This window comes from Jaculus jaculus, chromosome 9 (assembly GCF_020740685.1).
Source record: "Jaculus jaculus isolate mJacJac1 chromosome 9, mJacJac1.mat.Y.cur, whole genome shotgun sequence".
Taxonomy (NCBI): domain Eukaryota; kingdom Metazoa; phylum Chordata; class Mammalia; order Rodentia; family Dipodidae; genus Jaculus; species Jaculus jaculus.
The window spans coordinates 133,269,938-133,292,827 of record NC_059110.1 but is presented as its reverse complement, the minus strand read 5'-3'; the positions used below and the strand labels follow the sequence as shown (position 1 = coordinate 133,292,827).

The 22,890-nt window shown below is 41.3% G+C and overlaps 1 protein-coding gene across 1 annotated transcript in view; it reads right to left on the bottom strand.

Moving 5' to 3' along the window:
• Positions 1–22,890, bottom strand: part of Smurf2 (SMAD specific E3 ubiquitin protein ligase 2) — a 124,621-nt gene that overhangs the window by 69,225 nt on the left and 32,506 nt on the right. The window contains exons 2-3 of the mRNA XM_004655119.3: positions 15,855–15,893; positions 862–970 (exon numbers count right to left, since the gene is read on the bottom strand). Coding sequence (XP_004655176.1) covers positions 862–970; positions 15,855–15,893 — 148 coding nt within the window. The remainder of the gene's footprint in view (positions 1–861; positions 971–15,854; positions 15,894–22,890) is intronic.

Below are 22,890 nucleotides of genomic sequence, written 5' to 3'. Positions count from 1 at the left end.
GGTGCTTGTCTGCAAAGCCTAAAGACCCATATTCAACTCTCCAGATCCCATATAAGCCAGACACACAAAGGTGAGACAAGCGCAAGGTCACACATGCCCACTAGGTGGTGCAAGCGTCGGGAGTTTGACTGCAGTGGCTGGGACCCTGGTGTGCCAATTCTCTCTCTCCTTTCTCTCTCTCTCTTTCCCCCTCAAGCGTGGTGGCACATGCCTTTAATCCCAGTACTTGGAGGCAGAGATAGGAGGATCACTGTGAGTTTGAGGTCACCCTGAGGTTTCATAGTGAATTCCAGGACAGCCTGAGCTACAGCAACACCCTATCTTGAAAAAACTCAAAAAAAAAAAAAAAAAATCTTTCAAAACCAAGTATCAACCATCCAAAGTACCTTTCCACTGGGATTTGTTCCCCTTCCATAAATATCAAATTAAATTATAAATCTGAGCCTGGTAGTGTAGGCCTGTAATTCCTGTTATTTAAAAGGCTGAGGCAGAAGGATCACAAGTTCAAGGCCTGCCTGGGCAACAAAAGTTCAAGGCCAGCCTGGGCAACTCAGTGAGACCCTCTTTCAACAAAATAACTATAGTTAAAAATAAAACTGGGGATATCACTCAGTGGTAGAGCACTTACCTAGCATAATTGAGGTCCTAGGATCAATCCCCAGTACTGTGAGAAAAGAAGGAAAGAAGGAAGGAGGGGAAGAAAGGGAAGGAGGGAAAAATGAGAGATGAGAAGAGAAAGAGAGAAAAAAAGAGAGACCAAATATACGACATACAAAACTCAGACCATTTTTCATGATTCTTTTCAGAGATTGTATCAAATAACAATTTTGTGCTTCATTCAAATCAATCATTTAAACCTACAGGTCATAATGCTGATTCCACTTTGGATCTAGTGTATTCTTCACAGTATCTGTAGAATGGCATTGCCCAGATCCATCAACCACCACCTTAGCAAATGGATCAGGAAGTCCTGTGAAAAAAAGGTGAAGTTTTTAAATTAAAAAATGTGTCGACATGTAAAATGCACGATAATTACCTAAAAAGATTACCATTTTACTACAAATTTTCCCTACTCTTTTTTTTGAAAAGTTTAACATTCAGCATTAATAAAAAATGGCCAAAGCCAGGTATGGTGGCACACACCTTTAATCCCAGCACTCGGAGGCAAAGGTAGGAGGATCACAGTGAGTTAGAAGGCCAACCTTAGAATACAGTGAAACCCTACCTCAAAAAAACAAAAAAAGACCAACTTTAAATCAAATATTAAAAGTCACTTCCATATAAAAATACCAAAACTATCTTTTTTCTTGGGCCTGGTCCAAAGCATTCTCAGTTTAAACAACCAAAGTTTAAAGATTACCTCATTATGTAGAAGTTTTTAATGATTCTATCCAGCTCCTTAACTCTGGGAAGGTGCATGCTTAAAACACTCATGCCTCTCTATCCAAATGACTCAATAGCTCATTTAAAGAGCTCATTAAATATTGGTTTTCATACAGGAATGTGAGCTACAGAGAACTCAAATTAACTAACAAATTTTACTAAAAAACTACTACAAACAGTAAGATTCATTTAAAAAATGCAATTCTCTTACAAAACAACTTAATAGGGAGAGATAAAAATAGCATACATGGGCTGGAGAGATTGCTTAGCGGTTAAGGCGCCTGCCTGCAAAGCCAAAGAACGCAGGTTCAATTCCCCAGGACCCACGCAAGCCAGATGCACAAGGGGGGGTGCATAGAGTTCATTTGCAGCAACTAGCTAAAGGCCCGGGTGCAACACCCCCCTTCTCCCTCTCAAAAAAATATATAGTTTTTTAAATAGCATACATGTTTGGCTGCATGATGAAAACAGCAAACACAAACCAATGGCTAGTCTAAATGCTTTATCCCAAATCTTCACAATTTACCCTATGAGATAGAATACTGCTACTATCCTTATTTTACTAATAAAACAAATTGAGGCACAAATGGCACACAATGATAAATAGCAGGCCAAAGTCTCAAATTTAGTTTTTGAACCCCATGCATGCACAGGCTGGCTCTCAACCACTAGGCTGCATGTTACAGTTTGGATCTAGAATGTTCCCCAAAGGCTCATGTGTCTAGGGTTTGACCCCCAATATTTGAGGCCCTGGTGCTCCCATACACTGAAACCCCCCCGCCCCCGCGCACACACAGTGTCTGTCTCTGTCGCACTCTTTCTCTCAAACACATAAATTAAAAATAAGGAGCTAGGCATGGTGGTACACACCTTTAATCTCATAACTCAGGAGGCTGAGTAAGAAGGATCACTGTGAGTTTGAGACCAGCCTGAGACTACATAGTGAATTCCAGGTCAGCCTGGGCTAGAACAAGACCCTACCACAAAAAAAAAAAGTAAATAAATAGGGGGCTCAGGAGATGGCTCATCAGTTAAAGGCACTTACTTGCAAAGCCTGCAGGATTGGGTTTGATTCCCCAAGACCCACATAAAGCCAGATGCACAAAGTGATGGGTATGCATCTGGAGTTCATTCGCATTGGCAAGAGGCCTTGCCAGGTCCATGCGCTTATTTGCTCTTTCTTGTTCTTTCTTTCTCAAATGAAAAAAAATTTAAATATATTTTATTTATTTAAGAGAGAGAAAGAGGCAGAGAGAGAGAGAGAGAATGAGAATGGGCACACCAGGGTCTCCAGCCCCTGCATACTAATTCCAGATGCATGAGCCCTCTTGTACATCGGGCTTATGTGGGTCCTGAAGATTCGAACTGGGATCCCTTGGCTGGATCCTCCAGCCCTCAAATAAATAATTTTTAATAATTTAATAATTGTATATATGTAAGTAAAAGAATAGATTAATGGGGGTGAAAAGGCCCAAGGTGAGGTCAGGAGAAGAGATCGAGTAAAGGAAAGGTGGAGGGAGAGCTAATCAAAATCTAAGAGGATGCAAATAAATCATATGAAATCCTCTGGTTTTGGACAATGGAACACTCAGGAGCCATAGATCATTGTTAGAAAATTTTCATTGCCAGGGATGGGATACCTCCAGTGAGTTTTTGGCCAGGGAGGTCTCTGATGCCCCTAAAACATTATAGGCCATTGCCGAGGCCCTTGGTTTGCCACCAAGAACAGATGAAGACCCTATTGCTGAAAACTCCACATACTTGGGCAGCAAGGCCACTGAGAAATCCTGCTGGAACTGAGCTGATAACCTCCTCCATGTGGACCAGCTGAGAGAAAACTGGAAGAAGCCATTTTGCATACAGTTCAGCAGGAGAAAGAGATACCACTAGTGAAGATACTCAGCAGTGGACACTGCAAGCCTTATAATTGGCCAGCTAGCCCAAATGAGCCAACGGGTACAATAGCAGCACGTCTGTCATGGTGGAAACCAACTGCCCTCCAATTGGACTGGAGGCCTGCTCCATCGGGGGGAAACACATCCCTGATACTGAAAACTTAAAACAGGGATAGTCATGAGCCCCAGGGGTGTAATATCTGCTGATGTCTGGATAAGTGTATATACTATGCTTATCAAACTGCCCAGTAAGCACTTCTCTTAATATTTATACCCTTATATTAATGCTACTCTCACTTTGGGTAGAGAATCTTCTCTTTTCAGATGGCAGTGACCTTGGGATGACTCAGAAGGTATCATAGTGCTGGAAAGAAGTGACTGGAGTACTGAGTAACATCTCGATCACACCTTTCAAGGCTCAGGGTCTAATGCGGAAGAGGTGGCAGAAAGAATGTAAGAGCCAAAGTAAGGGTAGGACTCCATACAACGTGCTCCCTCCAGACATAAAATGACCTCGATATCCATGACCTCACAGTGCTTGACACTACCTACACAAGATCATCAGGAGGAAAAGACCATGACATCAAAATAAAAGAGAAATTGATTGAGATGGGGAGGGGATATGATGAAGAATGGAATTTCAAAGGGGAAAGTAGGGGGGAAGGGTATTACCATGGGATACTTTTTATAATCATGGAAAATGCTAATAAAAATTGAGAAAAAGGGCTGGAGAGATGGCTTAGCAGCTAAGCGCTTGCCTACGAAGCCTAAGGACCCCAGTTCGAGGCTTGATTCCCCAGGACCCACATTAGCCAGATGCACAAGGGGAAGTACGCGTTTGGAGTTTGTTTGCAGTGGCTGGAAGCCCTGGCATGCCCATTCTCTCTCTCCTTCCCCCAACCCCCCTCCCTCTTTCCCTCTCTGGTCACTCTCAAATAAATAAATAAAAATGAACAAAAAATTTTTTTTAATTGAGAAAAAATAATAATTTTTAGTACCAGAACAAAATTCTGGTATGAACAGATGAATATAAAAATTTTGCATCCATGGGCTACAGAGATAACTTAGCAGTTAAGACGCCTGCCTGTGAAGCCTAGGAACCCATGTTCTACTCTCCAGATCCCACATTGGCCGGATGCACAAAGGTTGGACAAGTGCAAGGTTGCACATGCCCACTAGGTGGTGCAAGTGTCTGGAGTTCAACTTCAGTAGCTGAGGCCCTGGCATGCCAATTCTCTCTCCCCCCTCCCTCTCTCTATCTCTTAAAAAAATGCATCTGGGACTGGAGAGATGGCTTAGCAGTTGAAGTGCTTGCCTGTGAAGCCTAAGGACTCAGGTTTAATTCCCCAGTACCCACATAAGCCAAATACACAAGGTGGCATATATGTATAGAATTCGTCAGCAATAACTGGAGGCCCTGGCATACCCATTCTTTCCCTTCCTTTCTCTCAAATAAATAAAATTAAAAATATATTTTTTTAAAACTCTGCATCTAAACCAAGTGTGGTGGCACATGCCTTTAATTCCAACATTCAGAGGTAGAGGTAGAAGGATCACTGTGAGTTCAAGGCCACCCTAAGACTACATTCCAGGTCAGCCTGAACTAGACTGAAACCCTACTTAGAAATTCAAACAACCCCACATTCACACACACAAAACAAACCTTGGTTTGGGATATCTAATCTATCAAATAATATTATTTTTGAATATTTGTAAATATGTTGCAATAGAGGATATTTTTACTTCTTCCTTCAGTAATAATAACTATATTTATCCTAGAAAGAATACATGCTAACTTGTTTTCCTGATCATACTCTGTAAATAAACAAATGTATAAATGCAAAATCAACAAACTAATAGCTTTAGCTTTCCCTTTTGGTATTAACTAAAAAATTAAGGATTAAAAAAAATAAACTGGGCATGGTGGCACACACCTTTAATCCCAGCACATGGGAGGCAGAGGTAGGAGGATAGCCATGAGTTCGAGGCCACCCTGAGACTACATAGTGAATTTCTGGTCAGCCTGGGCTAGAATGAGACCCTACCTCAAAAAAATATATAAAGAAATACATAAATAAAATGTTCCATGCAAACTTCTAAATACAGTTTCTAAAAATAAGTAGGAAAGTCTGAGTCTCAGTCTCCTTTTTTATCTGTTAAGCAATACAACAAAACAAATCATAAAATTTATATCTTAACACATAAAAATATCTATGTTTCAACTTAACCTGATTGTGCTATTAATCTACAAAAAATTAACTTGAGGGCCAAATTAATCTAATGTGGTCAAAAGAAGCCAAGTTTTCTGAAGCCAGTGAGACCTCTAGTGGTAAATAGAAAGTAGCTACTGTGTATCCAGATGTGCAAAAATTCTCATTTCTCTCCATCATGTCTGAGTCACACAGTACAGCCAACACACAAGAACCTCTGGCCAAACAAGCATACTTGGTGAGCTGCAAAATGAGATGAAAACTTAAAACTGAGTTACTTTCCATTTTCTGTATCTGGCTTACATGCTGGCAGGGGAACTGAACCTGGCTGGCAGGCTTTGCAAGCAAGCATCCTTAATGACTGAGCCATCTTCCCACATCCAACTGAGTTCCTTTCCAAAGCTTTATTTTTGACTGAATGGAGTTAATATCCAACAAACACATCTTGGTTCTCAGTCACCAATTTGAACTATATAATACTTTAAATAAAAAAAACTGCGGCTTAAGCAGGCATGGTGGTGCGTGCCTTTAATCCCTGCACGTGGGAGGTAGAGGTAGGAGGATCACCGTGAGTTCGAGGCCACCCTGAGACTCCATAGTGAATTCCAGGTCAGCCTAGGCTAGAGTGAGACCCTACCTCGAAAAATCAAAAAAATATATATAGGGGCTTGTTGGGCATAGGGGTACATGCCTTTAATCCAACACTTGAGAGGCAGAGATAGGAGGAGCATTCTGAGTTTGAGGCCAGCCTAGGACTACAAAGTGAGTTTCAAGTCAGCCTGGGCTACAGTGAAAGCATCCCTTAGGGGAAAAAAAATACTATGAGCTAGAAAGATGGCTCAGCAGTGAAAGGCACTTGCTTGCAAATTCTGACCACCCAGTTTCAATTCCCCACCACTGACATAAAGCCAGGTACATAGGGGCTGGAGAGATGGCTTAGCAGTTAGGGCACTTGCCTGCAAGGCCAAAGGACCCAGGTCCAATTCCCCAGGACCTATGGTAAGCCAGACGCACAAAATGGTGCATGCATCTGTAGAGTTGGTCTGCAGCTGCTGAAGGCCCTGACATCTCTCTCTCTCAAATAAATAAAATAAAATAAACAGAAGCCAGGTATGGTGGTGCACACCTTTAATCCCAGTACTTGGGAGGCAGAGATAGGAGGATTGCCTACATGAGTTCAAGGCCACCCTGACACTACACATGAATTCCAGGTCAGCCTGGCTAGAGCAAGATCCTACCTTGAAAACATAAATAAATAAATAAATAAATTAATTAATTAATTAATTAATACAGGTGCACAAAACAGGTGCATCTGGAGTTCGTTTGCAGCGGCAAGAGGTCCTGGTGTATTCTCTCGCTCATATTTATATATTCTCCTTTTCATCCATGCTCTCTCTCTGATGCAAACAAAATACTGAATACATTAACTTACACATAATTTTTTATATACTTGAGAGAGAGAATGGACACACCTAAGCTTTCAACCACTGCAAATGAACTCCATACACATGTACTACCTTATGCATCTGGCTTACGTGGGTACTGGAATCGAATCTGGGCCCTCAGGTTTCACAGGCAAGTACTTAACAACTAAACCATCTTTCCAGCCCTATAATTGTTTTAATTTTATTTATTTGCCTGTGTGTATGGGTGCTCCAGGGTCTCTTGCTGTTGGAAAAAAAAAAAGCCTGTCCAGCTTTCTGAGGGTGGCATGGAAACCAAATCCAGGGTAACAGACTTTGCAACCGAGCACCAAGTCTTTCCTCTGCCTCCCACCACTTCTGGGGGCGGGGGTAGGAGACAGGGTCTTACCCTATAGCTCAAGCTGGTCTAGCACTCACTCTGTGCCCCAAACTGGCTTCATGTCTCTGCCTCCCAAATGCTGGGATTATAGATATGAGCCACAGTAGTGGTTGAATCATATGTCCACCCAAAAACTCACAGATTTTGTTTTTTTTTTTTATTTATTTAATTTTTGTTTTGGTATTTGAAGTAGGCTCTCTCACTAGGCCACGCTGACCTAGAACTCACTCTGTAGTCCCAGGCTGGCCTGGAACTCACAGGGATCCTCCTACCTCTGCCTCCAGAGAGCTAGAATTAAAGGTGTGCACCATCACACTGGGCTTAAACTCATGTATTCTGAATAACTGGCTCCCAACTGGTGGCAATTTAGGAGGTAGAGCCTTGCTGGAGGAAATATTTTGCTTGAGGTGGGCTTTGATGATGTCATAGCCCACCTTTCCCTTGCAAGAGTTCAGTTTACTTTCTTGCTACTGTTTTCCACCTGCTGTGGCAAGATGTGATGTCCAGCCTATGCCCTACCATCTTTTCCAGCCATCCTGAAGCTTCCTCTTAAGAATGCAAGCCAAAATAATCCCTTTCCTCCTATCAGGGGTGGGGTGTGGGGTGTGTGTGTGTGTGTGTGTGTATGTGTGTTTTGGAGAAATAGAAAGGCAGAGAGACAGAATGGTGTGTGTGTGTGTGTGTGTGTGTGTGTGTTTTGGAGAAAGAGAAAGAAAGGCAGAGAGACAGATTGGGCATGCCAGGGCCATCAGCCACTGCAAATGAAGTTCAGACACATGTACCACCTTGTGCATTTGGCTTACATGGGTACTGGGAAATTGAAACTGGGTTCTTTGACTTTGCAGGCAAGTGCCTTAACTGCTAGGCCATCTCTCCAGCCCCAGTCCTTTTGATCAACTGTTTTGTCCCAGCAACATGAAAGTAATATAACTACAACAGCCACCTACACCCAAATGACATAATCAAATAAATAAATAAATAAAGATAGCATTGCCCAGTGTGGTGGTGCATGCCCTTAATCCCAGCACTCAGGAGGCAGAGGCAGGAGGATTGCTATAAGCTTGAGGCCAGCCTGAGACTACACAGTGAATTATAAGTCAGCCAGGGCTAAAGCAATACCCTGCCTGGAAAAAAAGAAAAGGTAGCATTAAAGAAAGAAAAATATGCCAGACGTGGTGGCGCACACTCTTTTTTTTTTTTTTTTTTGGAGGGGGGGAGGTTCAAGATAGGGTCTCACTCCAGCCTAGGCTGACCTGGAATTGACTATGTAGTCTCAGGGTGGCCTCAAACTCATGGTGATCCTACTACCTCTGCCTCTCGAGTGCTGGGAGCCACAATGCCTGGCTCCGTAAGTGTTCTCTCTCATATGTGGATCCCAGCTACAGATGACTGGACTTTTTTGTGAGTAGGAAGAAAATTCAGTAGCAAAGGACAGTAAGCTAGGAAAGAGATATAAAGGGAAGAGAAAGTAAGGGAAGGGGGTACTTAATAGGACAGTATTGTATACATATAAGCAGAAAAATAGATTAATGGGGGTGAAAAGGCCCAAGTGAGGTCAGGGGAAGAGATTGAGTAAAGTAAAGATGGAGGGAGGGCTAATCAAAATCTAAGAGGATATATATAAATCATATGGAAACCTACTTTTTTGGACAATTGAACACTCAGGAGCTGTAGATTGTTGCTAGAAAATTTTGAGTGCCAGGGATGGGATACCTTCTAGTGAGTTGTTGGCGAGGGAGATCTCTGATGCCCTCAAAAACATTATAGGTCATTGCCAAGGCCCTTGGTTTCCCACCAAGAATAGATGGTAAGACCCTACTGCTGAAGACTCCATACATTTGGGCTGCAAGGTCACTGAGAAATCCTGCTGGAACTGAGCTGATAACCTCCTCCATGTAGACCAGCTGACAGAAAGCTGGGAGAAGCCATTCTGCATGCAGTTAATGGGAGAGAGAGAAAACACCAGTGAAAAAATTCAACAGTGGACACTGCAAGCCCTATATTTGGACAACCAGGCCAAATGAGCCAATGGGTGCAATAGTGGTATGTCTGTCATGGTGGAAACCAAGTGCCCTCTAATTGGACTAGAGGCCCGCTCCATGGGAGGGAATACATCCCTGATACTGAAAACTTAAAACAGGGGTAGTCATGAGCCCTAGGGGTATTAACATCTGCTGCTGTCTGGCTAAATGTATATATTATGCTTATCACACCTGCCCAGTAAGCACTTCTTTTAATGTCCACACCCTTATATTAATGCTACTCTCACTTTGGGCAGAGAATCTTCTCTTTTCAGATGACAGTGACCGTGGAATGACTCAGAAAGCATCATGGTGCTGGAAAGAAGTGACAGGAGTGCTCAGCACTGCAATATCTCTACCACACCTTCCAAGGCTCAGGGTCTATTATGGAAGAGGTGGCAGAAAGAATGTAAGAGTCAAAGGAAGGGTAGACTCCTTACAACATGCTCCCTCCAGACACAAAATGGCTGGATATCCATGACCTCACAGTGCCTGACACTACCTGTACAAGACCATCATAATGGGAGGAAAAGACCATGACATCAAAATAAAAGAGAGACTGATTGAGAGGGGAAGGGGATATGATGGAAAATGGAGTTTCAAAGGGGAAAGTGAGGGAGGGAGGGCACTACCATGGGATATTGTTTATAATCATGGAAGTTGTTAATAAAAAAAATTGGAAAATAAAGAGAAAATATGCCAGGTATGGTGGTGTACACTCTTTTATTATTTATTTATTTATTTTTGAGGTAGGATCTCACTCTAGCCCACACTGACCTGGAATTCACTATGCATTCTGGAGATGGCCTCAAACTCTCAACTATCCTCCTACCTCTGCTTCCCCAGTGCTGGGATTAAAGGCATGCACTACCATGCCTGGCTAAACACTTTTAATCCCAGCACTCAGGAAGCAGAGGTAGGAGGATCGTTGAGAGTTTGAGGCCATCCCCAGAATGCATAGTGAATTCCAGGTCAGCCTGGGCTAGAGTGAGACCCTACCTTGAAGAAAAAAAAAAAAAAAAAAACCAGAAAGGAAGGATCCCAATGTAAAGAAAACACAAACAATGAATAAATGGTTAGGTAGGTTGATAAAACTAAGTATACAATCTACATGGTTGGTGTTCACCTTACAATTCTTTTTGTTTCATGATTGAAATTTTTCCTGCTGAAATTTGTATTTATTTATTTATGAGAGAGAGAGAAAGACAGGCAGATAAGAGAATGGGCATGCCAGGGCCTCTAGCCACTGCAAATGAACTCCAGACACATGTGCCACTTTGTGCCATCTGGCTTACATGGGTCCTGGTGAACTGAACCAGGCAAGCACCTTGATCACTAAGCCATGTCTCCAGCCCTCCTATAGAAATTTTTATTTATTTATTTATTTGAGAGAGAGAAAGAAGCAGAGAGAGAGAATGGGTGCACCAGGGCCTCCAGCCACTGCAAATGAACTCCAGACACATGTGCCACTTTGTGCATCTGGCTTACATGGGTCCTAGGGAACTTAACCAGGCAAGCACCTTAATCACTAAGCCATGCCTCCAGCCCTCCTATAGAAATTTTTATTTATTTATTTATTTGAGAGAGAGAAAGAAGCAAAGAGAGAGAATGGGTGCACTAGGGCCTCCAGCCACTGCAAATGAACTCCAGATACATGTGCCCCTTGTGCAGCTGGCTTACGTGGGTCCCAGAGAATGGAACTGCGATCTTTTGGCTTTTCAGGCAAATGCCTTAACTGCAAAGCCATCTCTCCAGCCCCTGAAATCTTAAGGAAAGGGGGAAATAACTAGTTTTTAAAGGTCAACAAACTTGAAAACAGATACAAATTAAGCTTAAAAAACTGGGACCAGGACAGATGGTTCAGCAAGTAAGACAACTGCCAATCATATGGACCTCTTGGGCTTGGAGATCGCTGAGTTTGACTCCCCAGAACCCACATAAAAAGCTAGGCATGACAACACACAACTGTATCCCCAGCCTGGGGAAGGGGCCAAGACAGACTTGCTGGAGCTCACTGACCAACAGCACCTCTGGGTTGAACAAGACCCATGTTATTCTTGTTGTTGTTGTTGTTATTGTTTATTGTTTATTTTGCTTTGTTTTATGAGAGAGAAAGAATTGGCATGCCAGGGCCTCTAGCCACTGCAATCCAACTCCAGACACAATTTGTGCACATGTATCACTTTGTACATCTGGCTTACATGGGTTCTAGGGAGTTGAACTTGGGTTCTTAGGCTTCTCAGGCAAGTGCCTTAACCACTAAGCCATCCCTTTAGCACCAAGATCCCAGTTTCTTTAAAAAAAAAAAACTTTATTGACAATTTCCATAATTATAGACAACAATGATAATTCTCTCTCCTCTCTCACTTTCTCCTTCATAAATCCACTCTCCATCATATCCCTTCCCCTCTTAATTTAGTCTCCCTTTTATTCTGATGTCATCATCTTTTCTTCCTATTGTGAAGGTCCTGTGTAGGCAGTTCCAGGCATAGTGAGATTATGGATAACAAGGCCATTCTGTGTCTGGAAGACTGCATTGTAAGCAGTTCTACCCTTCTTTTGGCTCTTGCATTCTTCCCATCCCCTCTTCCGCAATGGACCCTGAGCTTTGGAAGGTGTGATAGAGATATTTCAGTGCCGAACACACTATTATTTCTCCTCAGCATGAGACCCCAGTTATTTTATTTTTATTTTTTCAAAGCAGGGTCTCACTATAGCTCAGGCTGACCTGGAATTCACTATGTAATCTCAGGCTGGCCTTGAACTCATGGTGATCCTCCTACCTCTGCCTCCCAAGTGCTGGGATTTAAGATGTGTGCTGCCATGCCCAGCTACAAGACCCCAGTTTTAAGGAAATGAACAGATGAGCAATAAGGGAAGGACACCCAATATTCTCCTCTGGTCTCCATATACACTCATTTGTACACATATGTGATATGCCACATACACACCACATCACCTACCACATATACCCCCCCACCAAAAAAAAAGAAGGTTGGGAAAGAAAACTGAATATTATCTTCTTCTAAGTGCTTCTTGCTTTCCTTGTCTCCACCACAAAGTGTCTGCCACTTTGCAGATCCATTAAGATAAAACCTGTATTAGATCAACCTTGATTTTTAAAAGGATTTTTAAAAGGGAGAAGAGATTATGAAGAGGAGTCAGTGAGTAAAGCCCTTACAGCACAACCCTGAGGGCGTATGATCAGTTTCCCAGCACCCATGTAAAATGCCAAACATAACAGGTATACTTGTGTTCCCAGTGCTGGGGAGATAGACAGAAAAAGATCCTTGGGGCTTGATGGCTAGCTTGTCTAGCCCAATTGGCGACCTCTAGGTTCAGTTAGAGTCACTGTCTCAAAAAAAAAAAAAAAAAAAAAGGGTGGACAGCAATCAGGTAGAACACCTAAAGTCAACCTGTATATCCATGCATACATACACCCACACACATATGAACATACATACAACACATGCACACCACACACACATATACAAGGAAATGAGAAGCAGTCAACAGTCTTAATCAGTAATGTTCAGCTCTGAGACATTTCTACCACACCTTCCAAGAACCAGGGCAGGGACCATTGCAGAGAAGGTGGCAGAAAGAATGTAAGAGCCAAAAGACATGGAATACTGCTTACAATACTGTCTTCCAGATACCTAGTGGCCTTGGTATTCATGACCTCATAGTGATTGGTGCTAGCTATACAAGACCTGCGTAATAGGAGGAAAAAGAAATGGTAAGATTAAAATAAAAGACAGTCTAGTTGGGGGACAAAAAAAAAAAAAAAAAAAAAGAAATTCAAGCACAGTGACACAAGTCTTTAATCCCAACACTGGTGAGGCAGAAACAGAAGGACTGCCTGGAGTTAAAGGCCACCCTGAGACTACATAGAAATCCAGGTGAGAACCTACCTTGGAAACCCCCCCCCAAAAAAAAAGGGTTTAATGGAGGGGGAATTTTGAAAGGGAGAAAAGTAGAATGGTGGGAGAGGATTATGATCATGGATATTGTCTATATTGATGCAACTTGTCAATAAAAATGTTTTTTTTTAAGATGTGTATGACTTAGCCTTTAGGTCACTAGCAACAAGAAAATGGCAAGTAGTTGAGCAATGCCTAAAACGGACTATAAATTGGCATCCTCGTGGAAAACTGAGAAGTTCTATGGCCATAAGGCTTGCCCCTAGTGTGAAGGTACGTGGTACAAACTGAAGACTTCTTCCAACTTTCTTCCTCTATTCCAATTATCTCTTATTTAAAATTTTTCCATACAGACACAAAAATATCACACTAACTTATAACTATGTAGTTTTTTATAAATGATGTTACTCTTAAATCTTAGACTCTACATTAAAATGATGGCAAGTTAACAGAATTAATTAAGCATGATTTTAAAATACATCAAGGGCTTATTATACATTTTAATTAATTCCCTGAAAATCAACCAATGTTACATTATACAGTGAATATAGCATTTTTTTAATCTTTATTTTTTTTTTTTAGAGAGACAGAAACAATTGGCCCACTAGTGCCTCAGACACAGCAATCAACTCCAGATGCTTGCGCCACCTAGTGGGCATGTGCAACCTTGCACTTGCCTCACCTTTGTCCATCTGGCTAACATGGGATCTGGAGAGTAGCGCCATAACCGCTAAGTCATCTCTCCAGCCCCACAGCATGTTTTTGATGGGTGGCAGAACTTAATCAATATTAAAATCTAATGAATCTTTTTATTTTGGTCTCTGAGTTTTTATTAGAAATTATAATTTTAAGTTAGTGTAAACAATGAAACTACAAGGTGATCTAGGCACAGTGGTGCATACAGTAATCCCAGCACTTGGGAAGGGGTGGCAAGAGGAACAAGAGTTCATGGTCAGCCTGGGCTACATAATGAGTTTGAGTCCACCTTAGGCTACATGAGACTGTCTCAAAGCAACAAAAAATGAATACAGTGAAAGAGGGGGAGAAGGGCACAGAGACTACAAGGTTGAAATGATTTTTCTGTACATGTACATATGTGTGGTGTGCATGCATAGGAGTATACAAGTGGGCACATGTGCACGTGTGTACAGGTGCATTTGTGGACCTCCCCAGAAGTGGAATTGGGAACACATGCCACCACACCTGGCTCTTATGTGAGTGCTGAGGATCCAAATTCAGTTCTTCATACTTGCATGACAGCACTTTACTACCTGGGCCATTTCCTCATCTCCAGGTTAAAGAATTTATTTATTTAAGCTGGCATGCTGGTGCACACCTTTAATCCTGGCACTCGGGAGGAGTTAGGAGGATCACATGAGTTCAAGGCCACCCTGAGACTACATAGTGAATTCCAGGTCAGCCTGGGCTAGAGTGAGACCCCCACCTCGAAAAACCAAAAAAAAAAAAAAAGAAAGAAAGAATTTAGTTAGTTAGTTACTAAAGACAAAGAATGGGTGTGACAGAGCCTCTAGCCACTGCAGATGAACTCCAGATGCATGCACCACCATGTGCATCTTGGCTTATGTAGGTTCTGGGGAGTCAAACTTAAGGCTTCACAGGCAAGCACTTTAACTGTTAATCCAGCTCTCCAGTCCCAGGTTAAGATTTTTTTGTTTTGTTTTTGAAGTAGAGTTTCCAGGTTAAGATTTTTAACACATAAGAAAATTATTCTCCAATCCCCTTACAGAACATAATCCAAAATAATGTCATAAAAAATTCCGGAGCAAGCAGTTAAGGCGCTTGCCTGCAAAACCTAAGGACCCAGGTTTGATTCCCCAGTATCCACATAAGTCAGATGCACAAGGTGGCACATATGTCTGGAGTTTGTTTGCAGTGGCTAGAAGCCCTGGCTTGTCCATTCTCTCTTTCAGCCTACCTCTTTCTCTTGCTTTCTCAAATAAATAAATGTTTATTAAAAGAATTCCACAACTGCTGGGCAATGGCGGTTCATGCCTATAATCCCATTATCCAGAAGGCAATGGCAGGGAAATTTCAAGTTCCAGGCCAACATGGGCTACAAAGTTTGAGGCCAACTTAAGCAACACAGCAAGACCTTTCCTGAAGGAAAAATAATAATAAAAATCACATCCAATTGGCAGACTGCAGATATGGTAACCAAGCATTTGCTTTGGAGTTTGGAAGAAGTTTCTTTCCTACAACTCTGGAAATTCCAAGAAGACTAATGACTTTTCTACCTTCCAATGAATCCTGAACACATGGATAATTTTTCCCATAAAATTTTCAAAAAGGAAAAAAAAAAGATGAGATATTTTTCTTAAACCTTTTCTAGAAATCTAGACATCTGCATTTATGCACCTACAGAAACAAGCACTCACTTAAGTAGGTTGGAGGAGTGGATAAAGAGGAAGGGGCTAAAGCTAAAAGGCATAAAATCTCCTAAAAAAAAAAAAAAAAAAAAGAGGCCAAATGGCTCTGAAACAAAGCATTTGTAAAATAACATAGTATATTTCTGAGTCCCTAAACCAGACAATTCTGAAAATGTCATCTAAAAATAATACACAGGATATACAAGATTTATATTAAAATCAATATACTTACGGAAAAAATCCTTTTTCACCAAGTTTTTTGCACAGAGTACTGTAAAGGAAACAAAAACATAGGAAGCATTAAAATAAAATAGTAACACTGTGTTGCTTCATTTTAAAACACCAAAAAAACAGTAATGGATAATTAAACCCTAATTAGATAAGGTATTAAATATCATCATAAACTCTCAATGCACTTGAGGAAACAAGACAGCTGAGGATCAATGACTGACCTTTCAACAAGGACCCCTAGTATCAGCTGTATGCAAGAAGAGTCTATAAATCTGATATTTTAATCAGGCCCCAATTCCCATCTCCCATTGGGAAGGTAAGGGGAAGATACATTAATTCAGGTTGTCTTATCTATTTGAAGGATGAAATAATTTTCTACTTAAGATAGTAAATGAAATGAAACCTCAGGCCACAGCTGAAATATAAACTTGATTCCATCAGCATACATATAACACATACAAATCCAAATTAAAACCTTTAACCTTGCTTGCTCCCTTCCTCCTACTTTCTCTCTCTGTCTCTTTTAAGGTAGGGTCTCATTGTAGCCCAGGCTGACCTGGAACTCACTCTGTAGTCACAGTCACAGTAATCCTCCTACCTATGCCTCCCAAGTGCTGGGATTAAAGGTGTGTTCCACCACACCTGGCTGAATTCTTCCTCTATTTAAATTGTTAGGCATTCTTGTGACATGAGAAAATTAGCTAATATAATTAACATACTGATAATGACTCTTTATAGGAACATCTGTATAGTAATCTCAAGATTCTTAATGAGAATGGAGCAATTCATATCTCATTCATCCTGCATTTCCTGAGTACCCACTTTGTATCAAGTGCTATGGTGAGTTCTGCAGATATAAAGATAAGACAAGGCCCTTTGCCCTCAGAGTTCACAAGTCAGGTATAATTCAAATGTAATGTCATAAACATCTTCCAGAGGGGCAGTCTTTATAGTCCATGATGCCCTTAAATTCCTGCCTTAAACTCCTGAGTGCTGGGATTATAGATGTATGCTACCACAGTTAACCACAAATACTTTTTGTTGTTTTTTTCAAGAAATGTTTTTAGCTAGGCATGGTAACACACACCTTTGATCCTAGCACTCGGGAGGCAGAGGTAGGAGGACTACTATGAGTTCGAGGCCACCCTGAGACTCATAGTGAATTCCAAGTCAGCCAGGGCTAGAGTGAGACCTTACCTCGAAAAACAAAGAAAAAAAAAATGCTGGATGTGGTTAAGCATACCTTTAATCTCAGCACTAGGGAGGCAGAGGTAAGAGGACTGCCATGAGTTCAAGGCCACTCTGAGACTACATAGTGAATTCCAGGTCAGCCTGAGCTAGAGTGAAACCCTACCTTGGAAGAAAAAAAAAAAAAAAGTTTTTAAATTTTGCAAAAAAGAAAGCCATTTAGTGTATTTCATTTGAGGCACTAACTGGAGAGAAACATTCACACAAAAATAGATGGAAATAAATATCAATACTTTCTGTTAAATCAAGCATTTCTTTTGTTTTGTTTTGCTTTGTTTTCTGAAGTAGGGTCTCACTCTAGCCCAAGCTGACCTGGAATTCACTATGTAATCTCAGGGTGGCCTTGAACTCTTGGCAATCCTCCTACCTCTACCTCCCATGTGCTGAGATTAAAGGCGTGTGCCACCACACCTGACTAAGCATTTCACTTCCTAATTGGAGAGGAGTTACATATATGCAACAACACACCATGCCAGAATAATGTCCAGCTACAGCAGCAGAATGCTCTGTTGTTATTATGGAGTTGTACTCATAATGAATGGTTGTCTATGCTTAATCTGAATAAAGTTCCCAATTGCTCAGTATTTCCTTGCCAAAAATCTTCCTCCTCCAGATTGGAGTTGCATTCCAACTACACTGTTGACTGAAATGAGACTGCTTGAAAACAAGGGAGGGGAAAAAGAATAAGGGAGGGGGAAAAGAGTAAGAGAGGGGAAGAGTAAGAGAGGGGAAGAAAAAAAGAATCAGACATTTCTTTTTCTCTTGCTTCATTAAAAGAAAAGATTTTATAATACTGTTTCTGTACCTCAAAGGTTACAAAGACTTGTTTTTAACAAAATAAACTCCTCTGCATGTTCTTTGAACTTATATGCTGGTGTAAAACAATATTGAAGTATTACATTTCTAGATGAATTCCAGCAAAGATGGCCCAGTGTTTTTAAAAAGTCTACTCATGTGCACCATTCCTGATCATTAGAACACAACAGAAGCTCAGACCTTTCTATTTCAAAAACCAACCTTTCCCTTCAACTCCCAATACGAAGTGAAGATAAAATTTAAGTCTATGGGGCTGAAGAGATGACTTAGCAGTTAAGGCCCTTGCCTGCAAAGCCAAACGACTCAAGATCAACTCCCCGGTGCCCATGCACAAAGTGGCACATGCATCTGGAGTTCATTTGCAGCAGTTAGAGGCCCTGGCATGTCCATTCTATCTTTCTGTCTCTATCTCTGTCTGTCTTTAAAATAATTTTTTAGACCGGGCTTGGTGGCACATGCTTTCATCCCAGCACTCAGGAGAGAGAGATAGGAGGATCACCATGAGTTCAAGGCCACCCTGAAACTGCATAATGGATCCCAGGTCAGCCTGAGCTAGAGCGAGACCCTACCTCAAAAAAAAATATTATAATAATTTTTTAAAAATTTAAGTCTAGGGTGGAGAAATGGCTTAGCTGCTAAGGCATTTGCTTGTGAAACTTAAGGACTCATGTTCGATTCTTCAGGTCCCACATAAGCCAGCCCCACAGTGATGCAAGCATGCAAGATCCCATGTGCACACAAGGGGGAGCACACATGTCTGGAGTTTGACTGCAGTGGCTGGAGGCCCTGGCACACCAATTCTCTCTCTCTCTCTCAGAAACAAAGGCAGCCTAGGGCTGGAGAGATGGCTTAGCGGTTAAGTGCTTGCCTGTGGAGCCTAAGGGCCTCAGTTTGAGGCTCAATTCCTTAAGACCCACATTAACCAGATGCACAAGGGGACACACATGTCTGGAGTTCATTTGCAGTGGCTGGAGGCCCTGGCATGCCCATTCTCTCTCTCTCTCTCTCTCTCTCTCCTATCTGCCTTTATCTCTGTATCTGTCACTTTCAAATAAATAAATAAAAAATGAACCAAAAAAATTTTAAATAAAGGCAGCCTAGTGGACTTGCCTCAAAATAAATAAATTCAAGTCTATGGAAAACCTGGACGTAACTTTTGTATATATGTGTTTTAATTATTATTGCTCAAAATAGAAGCACCATACAAAGTTTCACACCTAAGAATGTTACTTCAGGGGTTGGGGTGTGACTCAGCTGGTAGAGTGCTTGCCTAGCATACACAAATCTTGAGTTCCATCCCCAGCACCATATAAAATTGGTGTGGTGGGGCCAGAGAGATGGCTTGGCAGTTAAGGTACTTGCCTATAAGGCCTAAGGACCCAGGTCCCACATGAGACATACAAGGTGACACAAGCGTGCAAGGTCACATATGTGCACATGGTAACACACACAACTGGAATTCAACTGCAGTGGCTAGAGACCCGCATTCCAATTCATTCATATTCTCTCTCTCTCATAAAAAAAATTGCCAAAAAAAAATGGTGTGGTAGTACACTCTTATAAATCCTAGAGCTCAAGAGATGGAGGACCAGAAGTTCAAGGTCATCCTTGACTACATAACAAGTTTGAAACCAGCCTGAGATACATGAGACCCTCAAAAAAAAAAGAAAGAAATTGCTTTTAAATACAGATTTTGCATTCAATAGTGATATCTATTTTATATAATGACATTAACAAATTAACCTTTGTGTAGATTATACATATGCCTAGGCTATATATATACCTACATAGATACATATATATGCCTATATATAGAGACCTCATATTTACTAGATTATATTTACTTTATCACCTTAAATTCATGGTTTACAAACATTAGCATGTGTCTTATTTCCTTCTGAAGGAAGGGGGTGGAGGAGTGTACCTCTAGAGCTACAGAATTATACCCAGGCCTCTTCAACAAACACATCCTCATAGCTAAACAACTAGTACATACTCTGATAAACATAGATTGGCCAGCTAGCTGCTGACACAGTGCAGATCTGACTAGGTGACCTAGTCCTAACTCATACTTACTTACCACATAAAAACAGAGATAGCTAAATGTCATATTTCATATCACATGCACGCTTGCACATCATCTACAGCCAGGACTGTTCTTACCAACAATAAATCATAAATCCAGGTGTCACCAGCCAATCAAAAACACTCAAAGATTTGGCTTATCTATTATAAAATAAATCTCATGATCTTTTGGCTGTAAAGGACATAACTTTGTTTCTCCATCCCTGAGCACCTGCTTAGAATCTATGCTGAAATATCTGTGCTTGATAATAAAGCTTTTTCTCTTAGTGCACAAATTGGCCTCTAACCACTTTTCCACTTTAACATTTCTAAAGATCTCCGAGAAATCATAAACAACCCAGTGAAGACCATGGACCACTGAACACTGAGTTTTGGTTTTGCCAAGTTTTTTTTTTTTTTTTTTAATTTTCTTTTGTTCATTTTTATTTATTTATTTGAGATTGACAGAAAGAGAGAGAGAGAGAGAGAGGCAAATAGACAGAGAGAGAGAGAATGGGCGCGCCAGGGCCTCCAGCCACTGCAAACGAACTCCAGACGCGTGCGCCCCCTTATGCATCTGGCTAATGTGGGTCCTGGGGAATCGAGCCTTGAACTGGGGTCCTCAGGCTTCACAGGCATTTGCCAAGTTTTTGATGCCTTCTAGTGGTGATTCTGCTGATTTTATTAGTGTCTGTCTGGTTTCATAAATACGTTTCTTTTTATTCTGGTTCAGAGCCATACAGTTTTCTTGTGGAGAAACACAGAGAACAGATGTCTTTTCCTTGAGTAAATGTATTCTCAAAGTTAGATTTAAATAAAATCCTGGAGCTGGGAGTGGTTGAGCAGGCCTTTAATCCCAGTAATTGGAAGGCAGAGATGAGATCACTGAGAGTTGAGGCCAGCCTGGAACTCCAGTACAGAGTAAGTTCCAGGTCAGCCTGGGCTACAATGAGACCATATCTCAAAGAAAGGAAAAATTAAGCCGGGTGTGGTGACACACACCTTTAATCCCAGCACTTGGGAGGCAGAGGTAGGAGTATCGCCATGAGTTTGAGGCCACCCTGACACTACATAGTTAATTCCAGGTCAGCCTGAGCTACAGTGAAATCCTACCTCAAAAAACCAACAACAACAAAAAAAAAACCTACAGTGTGACTCTGCTCTAACTAATTTCTAATATACTAAGTTGGAACATGATCTGTAAAAACTATTGCCAGATTAAATGTTATACATTAGGTAGATCCAGATAAATATGGAATACATGCAGAACCAAATTGCAGCCACTTATAACAAGGTTCCCTTTATAACAAGAAACCTTTGTTTCATTATCTGGGCCAAGTGTGGAGGTGCATCCCTTTAATCCCAGTTCTGGGGAGGCTGAGAAAGGAAGATCACCATGAGTTTCAGGCCAGCTTGGGCTACATAGTCAAACTGGGCTAGCGTAAAACCCTGCCTCAAAAAAAAAAAAAAAAAAAACATTTTTTTAAGTACTTAGAAGGAGCTATTTCATATTTTAAACAGTAAACTAAGAAACCTGAAACTGCTCGTATTATACTTATAGTTTAAACCCAGAAATGTTCCTTTCCTATGAAGCCTGTGAAGATTAGCTGTAAATTTGACCTCAGTGAACAAAGTGGTTTTACAAGAAGACAATGAATGACAAACTAGATACTGAAATGAACAGAAGAAACAATCTGTTTCCCCTCTAAAAAGTTAGCTATAAAGCTAATGCAGATGAAGTGGTCAGCAAAAATCCTAGAAGTCATTTTGCTTTGTTTTTAAATAACAGGCTTCCAAAGTCCTCATGTCTGCATCAAGTAGAAAATAATTTTCTCTGAGAGATTATTAACCAATTGGGAATATCTAAAAATATATGACCCTGCTTAAACTAAACACCTTTTCGGTGTGCAGAGCTTATCTGCCAAAACACAAATTAGTTCCTGCCACCACACCCAAACTGGTGCAACAGGTTGGATATGAGCAGTCAAGGGAGAAAACTGTATTTTCACCTAGAAATTTATATTTAAGCTAGGCATGGTAGTGCACATCTTTAATCTCAGGCTGAGGTAGGAGGACTGCTGAGTTCGAGGTCAACCTAGACTAGAGTGAGACTCTACCTCCAAAAACAGTAACAAATTTATATTTAAAGCCTCTGAGAAAACTATGGTAGGGGGCAAGATACAAACGACAGTCCATTCAGAGTTGAACAAATCTAACACAAAAAGATTTTCTTAAACTGTTCTTATCCAATTTCTAGCATGGGAGGGGGCAGGCAGCAGGGGAGAGGTGGGACACTGTTCTCAGAGTAATGAGCTACAGTGAGACCCTACCTCTAAAGCCAAAAGAAAAAAAAAAGGATATTCTAAGAACTCCTTAGAGTTTTCCTCTCATCAGCTGAACTGCTAAGAGCAAGTTGTTCTTACAAGCTCCTTGAAGGTGTAGCTTACTTAACTAGTTTTTTTGTTTTTTTTTTTTCAGTTGGTTTTTCCAGGTAGGGGCTCGCTCTCCCCCATGCTGACCTGGAATTCACTATGTAGTCTCAGGCCAGCCTTGACTTCAAGGCTATCCTCTGTGGTGGTTTGATTCAGGTGTCCCCCATAAATTTAGGTGTTCTGAATGCTAGGTTCCCAGCTGATGGAGATTGGGAATTAAGGCCTCCTGGAGGGAGTGTATTGTTGGGGGCGGGCTTATGGGAGTTACAGTCAGTTTCCCCATGCCAGTGTGTGGCACACTCTCCTGTTGCTATTGTCCACCTTATGGTGGTCAGGGGGTGATGTCTACCCTCTGCTCATGCCATCATTTCCCCCTGCCATCCTGAGCTTCCCCTCAAGCCTGTAAGCCAAAATACACCTCTTTTTCCCACAAGCTGCTGTTGATTGGGTGATTTCTATTAGCAATGCGAACCGCAC